General features: G+C 41.4%; 1 protein-coding gene across 1 annotated transcript in view; it reads right to left on the minus strand.

Moving 5' to 3' along the window:
* HERC2 (HECT and RLD domain containing E3 ubiquitin protein ligase 2) overlaps positions 1 to 21,640 on the minus strand; it is a 203,040-nt gene that overhangs the window by 10,407 nt on the left and 170,993 nt on the right. The window contains exons 81-86 of the mRNA XM_077814849.1: positions 18,388 to 18,549; positions 17,328 to 17,419; positions 13,065 to 13,204; positions 11,894 to 12,081; positions 10,909 to 11,106; positions 6,066 to 6,149 (exon numbers count right to left, since the gene is read on the minus strand). Of these exons, the coding sequence (XP_077670975.1) occupies positions 6,066 to 6,149; positions 10,909 to 11,106; positions 11,894 to 12,081; positions 13,065 to 13,204; positions 17,328 to 17,419; positions 18,388 to 18,549 (864 nt within the window). The remainder of the gene's footprint in view (positions 1 to 6,065; positions 6,150 to 10,908; positions 11,107 to 11,893; positions 12,082 to 13,064; positions 13,205 to 17,327; positions 17,420 to 18,387; positions 18,550 to 21,640) is intronic.

The raw sequence follows: 21,640 nt of genomic DNA on the forward strand, positions 1-21,640 counted from the left end.
GTCATATCCCACCGCAGTCACCTCCTTTCTAAGCTGACCAGTCCCAGACTTTTTAATTCCTTCCCATATGCAAGCTGTTCCAGATCCCTAACAGTTTTTCTTGCCTTTCTTTGTACTTTTCCAATTCTAATACATCTTTTTTGAGATGGGGCAACCAGAACTGCACACAGTATTCAACATGTGGGCATACCATGGATTTATATAGTGGCATTACATTTTCTGTCTTATCTATTACTTTCCTAATGGTTCCTAAACTTAGCTTTTTTGATTGCTGCTGCACATTAAGGGGATGTTTTCAGAGAACTATCCACAATGACTCCAAGATCTGTTTCCTGAGTGGAACAGTTAATTTAAACCCCATCATTTTGTTTGTATAGTTAAGACTATGTTTCCAAGCGTCAAATGCAAAATAATGGACAACACTGAATTTCATCTGCCATTTTGTTGCCTGGTTACCAGTTTTGTGAGATGCCTTTGTAACTCTTTGCAGTCAGGTTCGGACTTAATTATCTTGAATAATTTTGTATCATCTGCAAACTTTGCCATCTCACCGTTTACCACTTTTTCCAGATCATTCAAGAATATGTAGCATTTATGAATGTTTTAGGGAAAACACTAGAATAGGGATGGATCCAGCTCTCATGATTTATTTATATGCAGCCTTGCAAACCTCAGATTGTGGAAATTTCAACTTTCATTTAAAAAATAATACTTTTTCTAGCCTTCTGCAGAGATAATCTTTTGAACATGAACTGAGTGTAAACTGATATGCAGAAAGCCTGAAACAAGGACTCAGAGGGAGAAATGCCCTGTTCCCTATTAATTTCATTTAAACGAGAAAGGACGACAATGCCCCACTGCAGTGTTAACCTTAACTATTAATGATCATTTTAGGAACAAGAGAGGAATTAAGCATGGGAATTGGGTGTTGCTGAAGGGAAGAAAATGGGGGGGAAAACAGGAGACTCACAAGGAGAGAACAGAAACAGAAAAGGGAAAAGAGAACCAAGACCAGAAGAAGTGGTAGCCTAAAAGGGGGAGAGGGTTCTCATCAGTGACACTGACAATAAGGGATTGAACAAATAAATAATAAATAGAAGTGCAGTGATGCCAAACTTTCCAGTCATATCTGTGGGAGATTAGGTATGAATTGAGGGAAGTCCTTAATTTATATCCCAACCCAGGGACAATAAGTAAACATGGACCTCCTTCAAATCACTTTTACACTGAACACATCAGTAAGACCAGACTTCAAAAAGGATGCTGAAAAATTATTTAAGGTCTGGTAAACATATCTGATAGAGACTAAAGCAGCTCAATCAATTTAGTTTATCCAAGAGAAGGTTAAGAAGTGACTTGATCACAAACTACAAGTACTTATATGGGGAAGAGATTTCTGATCATAGATGGCTCTTTATCTAGCAGAAAAAGAAATAACTACAGCCAATGGTTGGATGCTAAAAAAATCAGATGGGAAATAAGGTGTACATTTTTAACAGTGAGGGTAATTAACTATTAGAACTTACCTAGGGTAACATGATGGAAACTACATCACTTGAAGTCCTTAAATCAAGAATAGATGTTTCTAAAAGAACTCCAACAGAAGTTATGGGCTTGATGGAGAAGTTACTGGGTGAGGTTCTATGGCCGGTGTTATGCAGGAGTTCAGACTAGATAATGGTCCTTTCTAGCCTTCACATCTATGACACCTCTGGGCTAGAATAATGCTTCTATTCCTGACACAAAGTGGTACCCGGCAGCTACCAGTTTGTTTCAGGTGGGATTGGGTTTAAGGATCCAAATTCAACGAAGAATGGAAGGACAGGGGAAAATCCTGTTTTCATTAACCTACTCCACAATGGAAATAACAGGCATGAGGACCCAAACATCTTAGACACTACTGTCTCCTCTATAAAGCCCTTCTTAATTCATGATATTGTGGAAACTGTGAATGCTGCAATTATTAGGCTTCCACTGCAATTTTGAGAGTGGGGGCCTTGGCTGCCCGGGAAGGCCAACAGTAGGGGGCCCCGCTCTCAGTCCCAGGCCGCCACTGTCAGCCCCACGTGACCAACAGGGAAAAATCATGGAAATGTAATAATGGACCTTATAACTGCAAATAATAAGGTCTATTACTTTTCCATGATTTTCCATGGCTTGTCCACAACTCAGCTGCAATTTTTGGATAATTATCCCATGATTCAAATAGGACCTTACTTATTTAAGTTATAGATATGAGGAAACTGTACTACTGAAAGGTAATTTGAGAGTATAGGAAGTAAACACAATTAGAAGGAAGCTAAAATGAAGATGCTCTTAGTCAAGCTTCTCAAAAAAAATTCAAAGCTGCAGCACACTCTTTATATTACACAGAATTATGTCAGAAGAGGTGGGCTAGCAAAAAGCCTTTAAATATTTATAGAGAAATCCCTGATGTGAAGAGGTAGCAGGCAGTGGAGTATAAACAAAGCAGAATATAGTTCTGGTCATTAACAAAAGTGCCAGATCATTGCAATTTTCAAAAAATTAATTTGGCTGATCTAATTCCATAAAAAGGTAGATTTCCAACTTTCTACATTATGTACCATAACATGAAAGGGAAAAAAGCAAAAGGACTATATAAGTTTTAGTTCTTGTCAGTTTAAGTGAAAGAGTACTCTACTATTCAATGTTACAGAAATATTTGCGGAAAAGGCCTGTCTGGCCTAAGGCTTGGCATTACATTTTTCAATGTCAATGACGTGGGGGAAGAATCCTCTCATAATAACCACATCCCTCAATGTGACCACATGTGATACTCAAGAAAGGACAAGAGTTTAATATCCTGTTCCCTAAGTATACTTGAGGGCATTTTAAAATGCGCTTCAGTCATATGAGTTTATCTTGATTTTGCTCACGTGACAATGTAGGGGTATACAGACATCAGAATCTATCAATGTCTCTTGATATTATGCAACTCCTTGGATTTACATGAGATGGTCCTTACATGTGCTTGTCACACTGTCAAGCACAAGACGTCTTGATAGTTGTAGTCCACCCCACAAGTTTTGATTACCACCACCACTCCATGCCCTTTGCACCAACTACAAAGTGTTTAAACCTACTAAAAAGGAAGTGCACAACTTTGTATCCCAAAATGCTGCCTTGTATACTAGATCTGGAAGCTCTCTGGTGTAAATTCAATCCTATTAAATTGCAGGGATCAGACAATGTAGGAAATAACCAAGCTACAAAGTGACTTGGAGAGATTAGAGCATTGGGGGCTGTAGACAACGTGGGGGGAATCAGTATTAATGAATGTGAAATCTTACATAGAGAGGAGAAAAAACAGCAGTTGCCAAGAGGAAGGTGAGGGAGGAAGGGTAGGATAGCCAGCCACATATAACACAATCAAGCAACCACACAAGTGGCCCAAAAAATTACCTTTTTGCCAAGACGTATAAATCTGTGCCACAAATTTAAACAAAATGACAATTTTCCTCATATTGTATAAACCCTAGCTTGTTATTCTGCTATTTAGGGGGTCTACAGGAGATCAGCACTTCATGGCTGACGGAAAGGTGGCTTATAGCAGAATGAAAGACTGAAGATCTAGAAGGGAGTAGGAGATGGTTATAGTAAATACAGCTGTCATTCAAGGCTCCTAAATTGTGCAGGTACAGAGCTCTGCTCCTGCAAAATTAGAGTTGGTCATGGCAGAAGATTTCCTCAGATGTGCAGCCCGTAAGTCATTCAAAGGGGAGCTCCACTCCCACAGAATTTAGGATCTAGAATGGATGATACCATCCTTTCATCTTAGAAATCCCTATCTCTGAATGGCTTCACAATCCCCTGCTCCCTCCAAAGCAGTGTTCAGCTCCTTCTACCCCTTTCTATCATTTTTTCTTACTTCTTAAGAACCAAGCAGGCTTTCAAATGATTTGATCAGTTGGCATTGCTACATAATTGCCAATCAGCCACAGAAATTAATACAGCCCTGTTGTACACAAGGGATCCCATGCTGCATAATGTAACTCTAATGTACCAGGGTACACAGAGTAATAGACATAAATAAGCAGCCATCTCCAGCACATTCAACCAAGTTTATTTTATCTCTCTAGTAGTCTCTCTGACATTTTGGATAAGTCTACACAGCAATGTAAGCCTAAGGTTAGTGGGACTTGAGTCAGCTGACCCATGTCAGGGAACCCTGGGCTTCAGCATCTACCCTGCATTTTAGCCCTAGGTTAAGGGATTACCTGACCCATGCTCGAACCAAAGTAGCCAGGTCCCTAGCACCTCCCCCGCTCACAGTGTCGACACTGTAGCCCTATAAACCTATAGTACTGTGGGAAAACTAACTGTGACGGTGCGATGGATGGGACTCAGGTGCCCACAAGGAGCACGAGTACCTAAACTGCATAATTGGCTCCTTTGGTGGCTGTCTCAGTAGAATGGCTGCAGTTTCAGAAGGCTTTATACTGATCTGTCATCTAATCTGAAAATTGGGCTCTCCACTCCTAGGCTGAGTCACACTGGTAGTAAAATATCCATCTGCCCCTGTTCTGAGGATAATTAGGACGTCAGTCTCCAGGGCTGTCAAACTATTAACATGAAACTTTGTGATTCTTAATTTTTAAACTGGGCTGTTCAATGAAGGGATTTTTGTTTGGTTTTTTATTTTGTCTGTTTTGAAGTTTCAGAGGAAAACACACACATACGCCTGGCTGCTGTGGAACGGTGAAGGGCAGCCCCAGGCCTTGGGGTGCAGTGTGCTCAAGTACCCACTGCGGATCCCTTATTCCTGCCCCTGCCACACCTGGGGAGGCAGGTATAAGGGATTCCCAGGAGGAGAAGTTTGGGGCTGGCTCCCACTCACCACCCTCACAGTACACACTGCCTGGGTGCCTCTGGACACGCAGCCCCAGGGAAGGTGGGGGAGGGACAGAGAGCGGAACGGGACCAAGCGGCTGCTTTGCAGGCAGTGGAAGTGGCAGAGCTCCCGGCTCAGGACAGCTTGGGGAGTGATGACTCCCAACACCCCGTCAGCTGGGAGTCACCTCCCACCCATCAGCTTTGGTCTTCGCTAAAGGGAAGCTCTGCACAGGAGCAAGGAGGAGCCTGAGACACTGACACTGTGGGAAGGTTTTAGGACTGGCTCCCACACACTGCCCTGACAGTGCACGCTGCCTAGACACCCCTGCATGCAGAGCCCCAGGAGGGACAGGGGGCCAGCGAGAGACCAAGTGGCTGCCCAGGAGGGTGTTGGACTCATCCTTCCCCAGCTGTGCAGAACCGAGAGCTCTGCCACTCCCCCTCCCTGCAGGGCATCCACTTAGTCCCAGCTCTGCTCTCCTGCCCTTGCTCCCATGGTCCCTCCTGGGGCTGCATGTGCAGGGGTGCCCGGGGAGCATGCATGAAAAATTGGTTGTGCTCTTTGACCAGGAAGCAGCTCTATTTGCAAATAGCTTCTTCTGATCCATCTCCATTGAAAACCCTACAGGCTCTCTCATAGCATGCTCATAGACCAGGGTTCAGCAGACAATGGGTTAATGCTGATCTGAGCTGCAGCTGTTTGCAAAGGGAGGTGTGGCTTCCATTTGCAATAGAGTACAACAGACTGCACCACATATTGTAGGCATAGAGAGAACTAAGGAAGTTTCCCCAAGGAACTCTGGGATACATCTGGAAGACTGTGACCCGAGTCAAACTGGGGCCACGTGCACATAGGAAAGCAATAGGGCTTGGACCCTAAGTCACAGCTTAACATGGGTTTGGACCCTCCAGCCCTGCAGGGTCCTGGGACCATATGTTCGCGCATTGGTATGAGGATGCAAGGGGGGCGGGAGGGTTCAGGCTTGAGCCCAGGCTTACACTGCTGTGTAGACATACCCTCAGTCATTAAACAAAGCACTGTAACTGCCAAAGGGAAGTTGTGGAATCAAATCTGGTGGGGTGCAATCCATGAGAGGATCACTCACTTAAAGCGGTCGTCCTCATAAGAGCGCACAATTAATCTCATTCGCTTTTGCGCTATAAACACTAGAGTTAGCCACACATTACAATCACAGCTTTAGTTACATTACCTGTATTCTATTGAGTTCTACAACTGGCCCATGCTGACGATCTCTCACCATAGTTGCTTGCACAACCTTTCTGAAAGCTGCCTCCTAAAAAATAAAAATATAAAAAATTATACATAATAGAGCAGTGCCAAAATTACAATACAATTCTAAATCTGTGGGCATTTCAGATTTAAACATATGCTTAATTCCGCTCAGGGGAGCGGGGTGGTGGGGTGAATACAACAGAGATTTACCACAGAACAAGAAAACCTGCATCTTGCAGTCTTAACCCTCAGGAAGATCCAATCAATAACAAGGAATAAATTGCACAAGAAACCGTTACTTAGTGCCAAGCTGTCTGGAGTTTCTCAGGAGTGTGGGTACCAACCCCAAGGCAGACTGTGAAGAAGCAGTGCACAAACCCCCAAACTGGCTGTGAGTTCTATACTTCAATTTCACCAACCAAGTATCAAGTGTGAACTCCTCAAGCCCTATAAAGCCTTAACATGGAGTCACAGACAGTCCCCTTGGGCACTCGAGTCAATCTTGCCACCTAGGCAAGCTCTCTCTTGTGACAGATAGCCCTTATACCAAAAATTACAATATACAGGTTATTCCTAGTTCCAAAGGACCAGTCACTTACCCCAGGTCAATTTCACCCTAGATCTCTCACCAAAGACAACCCTTGTAGCCAATCCTATAATAAACTAACTAAAGATTTATTAACTAAGAAAAATAAATGAGAGTTATTTATCAGATTAAAGCAGGTAAGCACACACACAAATGAGTTACAGTATTAGTTCCAAAAGGTAATATAATTCTGCCCATCCCTCCTTTCTGGGGTCCTCAAAAAGAGACTTTGGGGGAAAACCTAATGGACTGCGACACTGGCTAACTGAAAGATGAGAGAAGGGGAAGGAGCAAGCTTCACCATCGTGGATGACACCCCACCATCTCCTTTACCCTGATCCTGAAAGATGCCCTGACCAGACCAGACTAGAGAGAGGAAGCCAAATGACATTGCCACCTTCACCAGCTCTGGCTGAATCCTGAACAGCACCTGGTACAAGAGACTGTCTCTCCTTCCCTCTCTGACCCACTTCCTTTTCCCTGCCCACCTTATTTTTTCTCTTTCCTATCTCTCTCCTTTTTTCCTTCTGTCTAATAAGAACCTATGTTAGCCAACCAAAACTGCATATTTTGCAATGCTGCTGTAACCAGAAAGGTCAGCTAAAACAATGCCCTACACACTACAATGCTGGTACAAGTTTGCCAGGTCTCCACATGGCTGATAAGACCATGAGCTGTGTTTTTCCAGCAGTAAGACTGCAAGTGAAAAATCAACATCAGAGACAGAAGCTGCATTTTTTATCTTTGCTAAACAAGAGGGCTTTTCCTTCTAAAAACGCTCTCCAGCTAAAGGGAAAGGGAACAAGAGATGTTTAAATTGAAATCTTATTTAATAATTTGCATTTTAAATGCTTTCATGTTTTTTTCCTTCTTTTTGCACCTTAATAAAAGGTGAAAAGGATTCCTTATGGCGTGTCTTCCACAGTACTAGGCAGGCTGTAGTTTCTGTACACCAAACTCAAAATCTTGTTTAAAACTCTTTAATGTTGGCAAGTGAGTGGGTTAACACCTTTGATTCTCTGGGCCCATATATACCATGTAAATTAACACATCATCATCCTCCTGAGAGCTGGAGCCTGCTGTCCAGCTGCCTCATCCCTGGGTCCAGTACTGACTCCCCCTTTCATAGATTCATAGATTCATAGATATTTAGGTCAGAAGGGACCATTATGATCATCTAGTCTGACCTCCTGCACAACGCAGGCCACAGAATTTCACCCACCACTCCTACAAAAAAAACCTCACACCTATATCTGTGCTATTGAAGTCCTCAAATTGTAGTTTAAAGACCTCAAGGAGCAGAGAATCCTCCAGCAAGTGACCCGTGCCCCATGCTACAGAGGAAGGCGAAAAACCTCCAGGGCCTCTTCCAATCTGCCCTGGAGGAAAATTCCTTCCCGACCCCAAATATGGCGATCAGCTAAACCCTGAGCATATGGGCAAGATTCATCAGCCAGATACTACAGAAAATTCTTTCCCAGGTAACTTGGATCTTACCCCATCTAAAACCCATCACAGGCCTATTTACCATGAATATTTAATTACCAAAACCATGTTATCCCATCATACCATCTCCTCCATAAACTTATCGAGTTTAATCTTAAAGCAAGATAGATCTTTTGCCCCCACTACTTCCCTCGGAAGGCTATTCCAAAACTTCACTCCTCTGATGGTTAGAAACCTTCGTCTAATTTCTAATCTAAATTTCCTAGTGGCCAGTTTATATCCATTTGTTCTTGTGTCCACATTGGTACTGAGTTTAAATAATTCCTCTCCCTCTCTGGTATTTATCCCTCTGATATATTTATAGAGAGCAATCATATCTCCCCTCAGCCTTCTTTTAGTTAGGCTAAACAAGCCAAACTCCCTGAGTCTCCTTTCATAAGACAAGTTTTCCATTCCTTGGATCATCCTAGTAGCCCTTCTCTGTACCTGTTCCAGTTTGAATTCATCCTTCTTAAACATGGGAGACCAGAACTGCACACAGTACTCCAGGTGAGGTCTCACCAGTGCCTTATATAACGGTACTAAAACCTCCTTATCCCTACTGGAAATACCTCTCCTGATGCATCCCAAGACGACATTAGCTTTTTTCACAGCCATATCACATTGGCAGCTCATAGTCATCCTATGATCAACCAATACTCCAAGGTCCTTTTCCTCCTCCGTTACTTCTAGTTGATGCGTCCCTAGCTTATAACTAAAATTCTTGTTATTAATCCCTAAATGCATGACCTTACACTTCTCACTATTAAATTTCATCCTATTCCTATTACTCCAGTTTACAAGGTCATCCAGATCCTCCTGTAGGGTATCCCTGTCCTTCTCTAAATTAGCAATACCTCCCAGCTTTGTATCATCTGCAAACTTTATTAGCACACTCCCACTTTTTGTGCCCAGGTCAGTAATAAAAAGATTAAATAAGATTGGTCCCAAAACCGATCCCTGAGGAACTCCACTGGTAACCTCCCTCCAACTTGACAGTTCACCTTTCAGTAGGACCCGTTGTAGTCTCCCCTTTAACCAATTCCCTATCCACCTTTCAATATTCCTATTGATGCCCATCTTATCCAATTTAACTAATAATTCCCCATGTGGCACCGTATCAAACGCCTTACTAAAATCTAAGTAAATTAGATCCACTGCGTTTCCTTTATCTAAAAAATCTGTTACTTTCTCAAAGAAGGAGATCAGGTTGGTTTGGCACGATCTACCTTTTGTAAAACCATGTTGTATTTTGTCCCATTTACCATTGACTTCAATGTCCTTAACTACCTTCTCCTTCAAAATTTTTTCCAAGACCTTGCATACTACAGATGTCAAACTAACAGGCCTATAATTACTTGGATCACTTTTTTTCCCTTTCTTAAAAATAGGAACTATGTTAGCAATCCTCCAATCATACGGTACAACCCCTGAGTTTACAGATTCATTAAAAATTCTTGCTAATGGGCTTGCAATTTCTTGTGCCAATTCTTTTAATATTCTTGGATGAAGATTATCTGGGCCCCCCGATTTAGTCCCATTAAGCTGTTTGAGTTTCGCTTCTACCTCAGATATGGTGATGTCTACCTCCATATCCTCATTCCCATTTATCATGCTACCATTATCCCTAAGATCCTCTTTAGTCTTATTAAAGACTGAGGCAAAGTATTTGTTTAGATATTGGGCCATGCCTAGATTATCCTTGACCTCCACTCCATCCTCAGTTTTTAGCGGTCCCACTTCTTCTTTCTTTGTTTTCTTCCTATTTATATGACTATAGAACCTTTTACTATTGGTTTTAATTCCCTTTGCAAGGTCCAACTCTACTTGACTTTTAGCCTGTCTCACTTTATCCCTACATATTCTGACCTCAATAAGGTAGCTTGCCTTACTGATCCCTCCCTTCTTCCACTCCCTATATGCTTTCTGCTTTTTCTTAATTACCTCTCTAAGATGCTTGCTCATCCAGCTTGGTCTACAACTCCTGCCTATGAATTTTTTTCCCCTTTCTTGGGATGCAGGCTTCCGATAGCTTCTGCAGCTTTAATTTAAAATAATCCCAGGCCTCCTCTACCTTTAAACCCATAAATTCTTCAGTCCAATCCACTTCCCTAACTAATTTCCTTAATTTTTGCTTAAACACACATTCTCCCACAACTCCACCCAAAGGTGTGAGCCTTCAAGTTTTACAGTTTAACTCTCTCAGAAGGCACAAGGACACTGTAAAGCATGGACACTGACATTTAGCACAGATTCTAGCACAACTGCTCTTTTATTCAACAGATAAAGCACAAGAGACTGTTCATGTTCTGACTCCAGTCAGGCTGAAATGTATTTATCACTGCACACTTCTATTGTATCAATTAGCTAAACACCAAGTCATTGCATCTGAAATTCAAAAACAAATGTGGCTCCTTGGAAGAAGTCCATTTAGTTTTATTCTCTTAAGGGAAGTTCTTGGAGAATTCTACTAAATTAGAACAGAAAACTTAGAATTTAAAACTAACTGATAGCAGCGGCCTACACAATCCCTACAGAATTTGAGAATCAAGTTGTCAAATTCCACTTGCCACCTGAAATTATAACATACACCAAAAGCTATGATGTATTATTTATATTGCTCACGCATGAGCTAAGATACATAGCTCTATTCCATTTTCTTCAGAAAATATTTAAACAATGTATATAATTAAAATTACCATAATCTAAGATTTTCTTTGAAAATGCAAATACAAATCCTGATAAATACCTTTCCCTGCGATATCAGAATTCCCCGTAAAGTATCAAACCCAATAGAGGGTCCCTGGCCAGTTTCATCAAGGCGTCCTTCGAGATCAAACATGGGAATGCAAGGACAAAATAGTTCAGAGATGTGATGCAGTAACAACAGTCTGTTTCTCAATGCAATTATTGGTATTTCCTGTAGATGGTTGTACTCCATAGGAACCTATGATGGAACAATCATATTGTTAAGATTGAACACATTTAGTTACTGTATGTGCATGGAACAATTTACAAATTAATAATTTATTAAGTAAAGGAAATACAAGAAGATTTTGATTTTAAGAAATTAAGTTATTTGCTTTTTTGGACTGTCAGCACTAAAGACAGCATAAGTTCACTTGTATATAAAACATTTTTCTAGTGTCACTAAGCTGAAAAGATTTAAAAAGTGTTATATGTGGCATTGGAATGTGGAAGTGGGAATTATTTTATCACTTCAGATTTTAGAAGTCCTCCTATAGGGGACTCTTATCTGTACTTTTGATCCAGTCTATTGTACATGATGGGCAAGAGCAGCAATGGAGTGACAACATTATAGCAGTGGAAGAAAAAGTGAAGGAAAATATTCAAAAAGGGGTCTTTCAAACCCAAAGGGAGCAGTGGAAGATCCACTAAAACAAACGGGAAAGTCATCAAACTTTCATAGCATTAGTTGAAAGCTGCACTTGAATTTCTTTCAATTTTCAAACTAAATTAACGATGGTCCTTGATTGGCAGCTAAAAGACAAAAGATATTTCTGCCTAGAATGGTGGAATACCTCTATTTGAATTTGGGAAGAGGGACAGGAGCAACAGAGGGAGATCTTAACAAAAAAGCAATGAAAGCCTTGATCCAAAGCTAAAACCATGCATTTTCTTAGTTATTTAGAAAGAAAAAACAGCTACTACAAAGTTTTAATAAGTGCATTAACTAAATTTCAATATCCAACTTTACTAAAGCAAAATCTTACTTGGGTAGGAAGCTTGCCAGCATTAGCAGGTTTACTAGTCGACCAGGCTAAAGTATGTGCTGACCCACAGGCAACTCTGTTTATTTTTTTACCCTGAAGTGCTGCAACCAACCGGGGTCTTTGAATAGCATTAGTTGTCCCATCTCCAAGCTGCCCTTCATCATTATCTCCCCACGTGTAGACTTCACCTAAACCAACACAAACATGTTTACTTCCCTCAGAGAGAAGAATGAAAATAAAATTTACTTCTTCTGAAACTCTCTGGGGCAGGGACCATCTTTCTGTTGTCTGTATAGCAGATAGCACAATAGTCATGCTCCATGACTAGGGCTCCTAGCCGCTACAAACAAAAATTATTTGTTATCTCCATGAAGGAAACACCCAGATTTACTAATCAATCAGAACTGAGACCCCATTATGCTAGCTGCAGTACAAACATATATAAAGACATGTCCACTGCCCAGTTTACACACTCATTTTAGAGGACATACACCAAGTATCTAAAACACAAGGAGGAAATTGGGAAGCAGGACAAGAATTACAGCGATAGAAAACACTACTTGCTGTCTATATTTGATAGTTCCATGGCAGACCAGACTGATTAAATTAAAGGAAAGCTTAGCCACCATGCATGCCTACTTCGTAATACTTCACTAGCATTTTTGTAAACTTGCTAATTAAATGCAGAAACAATTCTACTGGAAGGAACATTTAATCATTCAAACACACTAAAATGAACGTAAGCTGCTCTATAAGACACAACTGTTTGCTTCCATACTTCATTTACCAAGTTAAACATCTCAGCAAGCTGAAGAGACTTTCTATGAAACAAAAAAGCTTAGTGCACTCATTTAAAGCTCAACAAATTTGTAATTACTGTTAAAGCTATATGGTTTTCTTTAGAGCATCTCAAATATTTTATGAAACTTAACTCTTATTTCTTTCAAGCTAAGTGACTGAAAACCTTGAAATTGTGTGCATGCCCTTTTAAGATCACCAACACAAACCAAAATTTGTTGCTTGGGAAGTATGCAAATATGTCAGAGCACAAAAGGAGGGCAGGTTCTGACCCATTAGAAATGTTGATCCATCAGATTTCAGACTTTTTAAAAATGTTTCATTTTTCAAAATAAAGTTTATTAAGAACAAGTAAAATATTTGTTCTCTATACCGTCTTCAGTGCAGCAAACACAGTGCAAAGAGCCAGTAGCTATTGCGATGACTTTCTTTCCTTGCAGCCCTTGTACTTGTCGAGGTCTTCTCACATGGTCATCAGATCCATGGCCTAATCGATGATAATCTCCTTTACCCCTGCATACAGATAACATAACTAATACAAACATTTTTCCCAACCTCACAGTTATAAAAGGACTTTTTCAGATTTGTACGATTTAACTCCATAAAAATCATAACACTTTGTCTTCAAGTAGACAGGACTTTAAAAGCTGACCTATTGTTAGTAGATTGGGGACCAAAAATCAATTTGTACTCAGTCACCATTATACCAGAAACTAGTGTTTTAGGCTGAGATTTACACATATAGGCCAAATGTGAATTCATCATCATGAACACTTCTTTCCATATAGACCAATAACCAAACTTATACTGACAGGTTTCAGAGTAGCAGCCGTGTTAGTCTGTATCTGCAAAAAGAACAGGAGTACTTGTGGCACCTTAGAGACTAGCTAGTTTATTAGAGCATAAGCTTTCGTGAGCTACAGTTCATTTCATCGGATGCACAGAATGGAACATATAGTTACACACACACACACACACACACAGATAAGTTGGAGGTTATCATACAAACTGTGAGAGGCTAATTAGTTAAGATGAGCCACAAAAGTTTTTTTCCTCCTGCTGATAATAGCTCAACTAACTAATTAGCCTCTCACAGTTTGTATGGTAACCTCCAACTTATCTGTATGTATTATATCTTACTATATGTTCCATTCTATGCATCCAAAGAAGTGAACTGTAGCTCACGAAAGCTTATGCTCTAATAAATTTGTTAGTCTCTAAGGTGCCACAAGTACTCCTGTTCTTTTTGCAAATTTATATTAAGTATTTAGCATACAACCTAGGACTTTGCCTCCAAATATGTCAAATGTGAGGCAGTGAGGGAAATCCTCTTTTCATCCTTTGTTCCTATCGTATTGATGTGGTTTTGCTGACACAGTCACAGATGTTTATTCTCCTTTGTATACCATATATAAATATGTAATATACATAACCAATTAGACACCACCACAACATACACAAACTGCCATATAACTCTGACCAACTCTCCTCCATTCTATCCACTAACACATTATTTCAGTGCTAACATTTCAACACCTTGAGCAAGTTTCAAATGGTCATTTTTAACGGAGATGGAGGGAAATGTCAGACTGACAATAGTTTTTCTTCTTACCTCACCTCCCCAAGTTTGGTATCAAGGATTACAAATGTTCAATCCTGGACCAATGGCAAATACAAGATCCAGTAATTTATGACCCATCAAGTCTACAAACTGACTTTATACATTTTGAAAGTCAAGAATCTCCTTTCCAATAATACAAGACTTCTTTTTACTTTGACAACTCAAAAAATATATGAAACTTAAAACTTGTAGGAAGATTCCAAACTATGAAGATTCAAACAATGAACTAAAAATGCTTAATTAATTATGAAATGCAAACCCCCCTGACCACAATTTAGGGTCACTTTTTAACAAATGTCTAATGCTATCATTTTTAATTTTCCCCATATACTCCCAATCTACTTGACCCTTAGGGGCACGTTTTTACTAATCTATTAGGAATTTCTGCACTGAAGTCTCCAGTGGACATTGCCTGGAATGTATATGCTGTGCTTAGGTTTTTCAAGGCAAGACATTCATGCCTTTCACTCAAACAGGAATGCAATAAGATCATCAAAGAGAACCTATTCCTTGAGAGAGGGGAAGACAACGCATTTCATGGAACTGAAGGAACTTAAGAATCTATGAGGTTGTAAGGAATATCCACAATTGCCAAGTCATCTTATCAAGTGCATAGAGAGTGTAATAATGTTCAGATGCATAGTACATTAAGGGCTGTAATTAAGAGGACTGTGATCAATTGTTCTCCATGTCTACTGAAGACAGGACAAAAAAAAATAACAGGCTTAATCTGCAGAAAAGGAGATTTAGCTTAGATAATAGGAATTATGTAATCATAATGGTAGTTAAGCTCTGAAATAGGCTTCCAAGGGGGATTGTAGAATCCCTATCATTGGAGATTTTTAAGCAACTGTCAAGGTTTACTTGGGTCCTGCCTCACTATTCAGGTAGGACTTGGCTTCTCGAGGTCCCTTCCAGCCCTATATTTCTACGATTCTGTGTGTGCAAGTTTTTGTATAAAATAAACTATCACCACAGATATCCTTCATGAACGTAATTCAAATCACTTCTGTGTAGACATTCAGCCATTTTGAAGTATAACTTAATAAGCACCTGACTGTAAAACCAAATTTGAATATTTTAAGGCATTTTAACCAACATGATTGCAGACATATCCAGAAAATGTACAAAGAGACAAGAGTAGGAAGGAAGACGAGGAAGAGGTGGGTGACTGTCACTCCGAATTTCAGAATCCTATTGCTAATTATTTATATTTATTTATTTATTTATTATAGCAGAGTCAGAGGAGGAAGCTATAAAGATAAGCAAGGGTGAGATAAGTACAGAGAAGCTACTTTAAAGGAAGGAAGAACCTAAGTGGGAGAATACAGACAAGCATTAATTATGCCTGTCGTAGGCTAAGTTATAATTAATTTAACCTAAGAATGGATATTTATTAGGGCTGTCAAATGATTAAAAAAATTAATCGTGATTAATTGCACAATTAAAAAAAATAATCGTGATTAATCGCGCTGTTAATAGAATACCATTTATTTAAATATTTGTTGATGTTTTCTACATTTTCAAATATATTGATTTCAATTACAACACAGAAAACAAAGTGTACAGTGCTCACTTTATATTTATTTTTTATTACAAATATTTGCACTATAAGAAAAGAAATAGTATTTTTCAATTCACCTAATACGAGTACTGTAGTGCAATCTCTATCATGAAAGTTGAACTTACAAATGTAGAATTATGTACACAAAAAGCCTGCATTCAAAAATAAAACAACGTAAAACTTTAGAGCCTGCAAGTCTACTCAGTTCTACTTCTTGCTCAGCCAACTGCTTAGACAAACAAGTTTGTTTACATTTGCAAAGATAATGCAGAAGTAAGAACAGGCGTTTGCATGGCACTGTTGTAGCTGGCATCGTCAGACGCGCTTAAGATTCATATGTCCCTTCATGCGTCAACTACCGTTCCAGAGGACGTGTGTCCATGCTGATGATGGGTTCTGCTCGATAATGGTCCAAAGCAGTGCGGGCCGATGCATGTTCATTTTCATCATCTGAGTCAGATGCCACCAGCAGAAGGTTGAGTTTCTTTTTTGGTGGTTTGGGTTCTGTAATTTTCACATCAGAGTGTTGCTTTTTTAAAACTTCTGAAAGTATGCTCCACACCTCATCCCTCTCAGATTTTGGAAGGCACTTCAGATTCTTAAATCTTGGGTCAAGTGCTGTAACTATCTTTAGAAATCTCACATTGGTACCTTCTTTGCGTTTTGTCAAATCTGCAGTGAAAGTGTTCTTAAAACAAACATGTGTGGGTCATCATCTGAGACTGGTATAACATGAAATATATGGCAGAATACGGGTAAAACAGAGCAGGAGACATACAATTCTCCCCCAAAGAGTTCAGTCACAAATTTAATAAATGCATTATTTTTTTAATGAGAGTCATCAGCATGGAAGCTTGTCCTATGGAACGATGGACAAAGCATGAAAAGGCATATGAATCTTTAGCGCACCTGACATGTAAATATCTTGCGACACCAACTACATCAGTGCCATCCGAATGCCCGTTCTCACTTTCAGGTGACACTGTACTTAAGAAGTGGGCAGCATTATCTCCCATAAATGTAAACAAACTTGTTTCTCTTAGCGATTCACTGAACAAGAAGTAGGACTGAGTAGACTTGCAGGCACTAAAGTTGTACATTGTTTTGTTTCTGAATGAAGTTATGTAACAAAAAAAATCTACATATTTGTAAGTTGCACTTTCATGATAAAGAGATTGCACTACAGTACTTGTATGAGGTGAATTGAAAAATACTATTTCTTTTGTTTATCATTTTCACAGTGCAAATATTTGTAAGCACTGTACACTTTGTATTATGTGTTGTAATTGAAATTGATATAGTCAAAAATGTAGAAAAACATTAAAAAATATTTAATAAATTTCAATTGGTGTTCTCTTATTTAACAGTGTGATTAATCGCGATTAATTTTTTTGAGTTAATTGCAACTAAATCAACAGCCCTAGTATTTATTGCAAATTCAAAACACATACCAGGTATATACTGCTCCCGACTTGGTAAGAGCCACAGAGAATTGTGATCCACATTCCACTTTAACCACTCCAAGGCCTGTGAGGGAATCAATCTGGGAAAACAGGATTAAATGCAACTAGATTGACTGAGACAAGGTGAGTGAGGTAATATCTGTAACGAACCAACTTCTGTTGGCAGAGGAGACTGGCTTTCAAGCTGCACAAGGCTCTTCTCCAGGTGTGGACAAAGAAATCAGTGTCTCACAGCTAAATACAATGTGGGACAGATTGATAACTGATTGAACAGCCTGTTTGCAGTATTGTATGTGCACCCTTAACTGAAATCAATGTACATGCTGTTCACAAGTCATATTTGCAAAACTTTTCACTCCTTCCAGTTCTTAAGCTTTGTATAAAATTAGAGTTAAACCTTCAATTTTTTTTTATTTTTATTTTTATTTATTTTTTTAAAGCCAAGATCAGGGCAATGGGTAAAATTTTACATAGCATGCTCGATCTTCTCCTCTCCTCAGTCTAGGGGATACGAATATTTAACATATGAATAACAGCACTACTACTATATAGCAATATTATTCATGCTATCAGATATTTGTACAGTCTTCAACTCTTAATAATTTAAGAGGTTCCAAGTCAACTATGCATTCACATGTAGCAAGTTACAATAAAGTGGGATGTTAAGCTTAATCAATTTTAGTCCCTTTTTGGAGTTGGAGTCACCCCATTTACTGGTACCATATCCTTGAATTTCTATATGTGCCTGTGGAGATCTGTCAGGAGATTCTACTGGTTTGAGAGATTCTCTAAACTTAAAATTAGGAATACCACAGGAAGCAACAATATTGCCAAAAGAGAAAGAAAAACTAAGGGCAACCCTTGTAACTCAGACATACAAGCACAAGGCTATATTACCAGCCAGTGTGCCTAACTGAGCTGTCTCAGTGGTAACCACCAGGAAAACCTTTATCTCCCAAGACAAGGGGAATCTTCTACAAATTGGTAACTCACTTTTCATTACTCTTCTCTAAAATGAGTGTGTTTAAACGGATGTAAACATAAATACCTTCATTGGTACTTTACAGCCATCACTGCCCCCTCTCCCAAGTTTTCCATAATCTCCATCACCCCATGACCAGACAGTATCATCATCGGTCAGGCACAACGTCTGTGCATCTCCACTACCACAGGCTATATCAATCACACGATAGCCCTGCAATGCTTCCACCTGAAAGACCATCACCATTTTTTGTTTACATTAAGAAGTCTCAACTTTTTAATTTCAAACAGTAAGTCAAATAACAGTCAACTTGCAGGAACTCTATTGAGAATTGAGGGTGTGATTACACCTCAGGACCACATCAATGAGTGAAGTCACTAACAGTCAAGAAAACTTTAGTATTTTCAACCCAACAAAAAGATAACTAACAATGTACCGTACATATTTTAAATACTTGGGTTATTCCTTTTATTTTGCTCAAGTAAATTCTCACTATAGTTAACAAAAAAAATCAGAAAAAACAGCTGCTGATATATTTAAGGTAAACAAGGAATAGGTTTTATGAACTTCAATTTCTGGTTTCTGACTTTTATTGTGTATTACATAAACTGAATAAAAATGCATGTTTGCAAATAGCCATTTGCTGGTTTATAATAGTCAAGCATCTAAACAACAGTATGAAACTAGTCAACATTGTATTTTCTGAAATGCTCACCTTCATATTGTAACAGTCGAGTACAGATGATAAATTAAATTGCCAGTTCAAGTGCCAAGTAATCTTGTAGCAGAACCAACAATCTTCATTTAAATTATGAAAGGCTAGTTACCATGAAATTGCGAAGTCTGAATTATTGCTAGCCTACTAATCAGGATATCTAACTTTCTTGGATTTTTTTTATTCCAAATTGCAAATAAAAAACAGTTACTTCCTCGTAACTGTTGATCTTCGAGATGTGGTGTTCACGTCCATTCCACATTAGGTGCACGCGCGCCACATGCACGAGCATTGGAAACTTCTTCCCTTAGCGGCTCCTGTCAGGCCGGCGGGGCCCCCCGAGTGGCGCCATTGTGCCGTGCATATATACCCCTGCCGGCCCGACCACCTCCAGTTCCTTCTTGCCGTTGACTCCAACAGAGGGGTAGGAGGGTGGGTGGTGGAATGGACGTGAACACCACATCTTCGAAGAAAAACACTTACGAGAAAGTAAGTAACCGTTTTTTCTTCGAGTGCTTTTTCACATCCATTACACATTAGGTGAATCACAAGCTTACCTCTGGAGGGTAGGAGTCCCGGAACAACTGCTCAGAGGACTGCTCTGCCAACCCCCGCGTCCTCTCTGGCCTGCTGGTTGACCACGTAGCGGGTTGTGAAGGTGTGCACCGAGGACCAGGTGGCTGCTCTGCAGATCTCCTGGATCGGGACCTGTCCCAGGAAAGCCGTGGAATTCACTTGCACCCTGGACACGGAACACCTGCGAGCTCATAGCACGCCCGGATGCAGCTTGTAATCCATGACAAAATCCGCTGCGCCGACAGTGGGAGCCTTTCATTCTCTCGGCTACAGTCACAAACAGCTGCGCAAATTTGCGAAAGGGCTTGGTGCGCTCCAAATAGAACCCCAGCGCTCAATGCACACCCAGGGTGTGCAAGCTGCGGTGACTCGGGTCCACATGGGGTTTCGGGAAGAACAACGGCAGATAAATGTCCTGGCCCAAATGGAATTGGGAGACCACCTTAGGGAGGAACTTGGGATGCGGCCGGAGCTGCACCTTGTCCTTGTGAAATACTGTATACGGTGGCTCAGAGGTGAGGGCCCTCAGTTCGGACACCCTTCTGGCCGAGGTAATGGCAACCAGAAATGCCACCTTCCAGGAAAGGTGGAGGAGAGAACAGGAAGCAAAGGGCTCAAAAGGGGGTCCCATGATTTTAGAGAGGACCAGGTTAAGGTTCCATGGAGAGACTGGGGGGCAGGAGTATGGAAATACCCTCTCCAACCCTTTAAGGAGCCGTCCCACCATTGGGTGGGAAAACACCGAGCCCCCCTGAGAACCCCGGACGGAAGGCAGAGATGGCCGCCAGGTGCACTCTGAGTGAGGGCGGGGATAGCCCTTGCTGCTTGAGGTGCAGGAGGTACTCCACGATGGCCTACACCGGGGCCTGGCACGGCCGCACCTGTTGGGGTTCACACCAACATAAGAACCTTTTCCACTTGGCCACATAGGTTGCCCCGGTAGAGGGCTTGCTGATTCCAAGCAGAATCTGCTGCACAGGAAGAGAGCACTGGCTCTCCAGGGCGTTTAGCCACAGAGCCTCCACGCCCTCAGGTGCAGTGACTGTAGGTCGGGGTGGAGAAGCCACCCGCCGTCCTGCTTAATGAGGTCCCGGTGTAGGGACAGGACTACTGAGGCCACCACCGGCAGCTCTAGGAGCCGTGTGTACCAGTGCTGGCAGGCCCAGGCTGGGCGAGGATCACCACCACCCTGTCCCTTTACACATTGAGTAGGACCTTGTGCACCAAGGGGAGTGGGCGGAAGGCATACATCAAGCCCTCTCTCCACAGGATTGCAAACGCGTCCGCGACCGAGCGCGGGCTGCGGCCCTGGAACAAGCAGAACCATGGGCACGGGGCGTTGGCCCTGGTGGCAAACAGGTCTACCCCGGGAAACCCCCACCTGCGGAAGAGCAAAAGCACGATGTCTGCCCTGAGCATCCACACGTGCATGTGGTATGACCTACTGAGAGAGTCCGCCAGCTCGTTTCGTACCCCCAGGAGATAGGAAGCCTCAAGGTGAATTGCACGGGCTATGCAAAGGTCCCAGAGGAGGAGAGCCTCGCGACAGAGTGGCGAGGAACGAGCCCACCCTGTTTGTTTATATAAAACATGGCAGTAGTGTTGTCTGTCAGAACTGTCATGCTGTGACCACTGAGAGTGGTGTGAAAGGTCTGGCAGGTGAGACGAACCGCCCTGAGCTCCTTCACACTGATATGGAGCAACCGCTCTGCTCCGGACCACAACCCCTGCATCTTGAGGTCCCCCAGGTGAGCCCCCCAACCGTGGTCTGGCGCGTCCATCACCAGCGTCAGGTCCGGTTGTGGGGCAGCAAAGGGGATGCCTTTGCAAACCACAGGCTGGGACTGCCACCACAGCAGGGAGTCCAGCATGTCCCTTGGGGCTGTCACTACCAATTCCAGGGGGTCCCTGCCTGGGAGGTACACCTGCGCGAGCCACGCCTGCAGAGTTCTGAGTCTCAGTCTGACATGCCTGACCACATGCGTGCATGCTACCATGTGGCCCAACAGCCGCAGGCAGCACCTGGCC

Source organism: Eretmochelys imbricata, chromosome 1 (assembly GCF_965152235.1).
Source record: "Eretmochelys imbricata isolate rEreImb1 chromosome 1, rEreImb1.hap1, whole genome shotgun sequence".
In the NCBI taxonomy this organism is placed as follows: domain Eukaryota; kingdom Metazoa; phylum Chordata; order Testudines; family Cheloniidae; genus Eretmochelys; species Eretmochelys imbricata.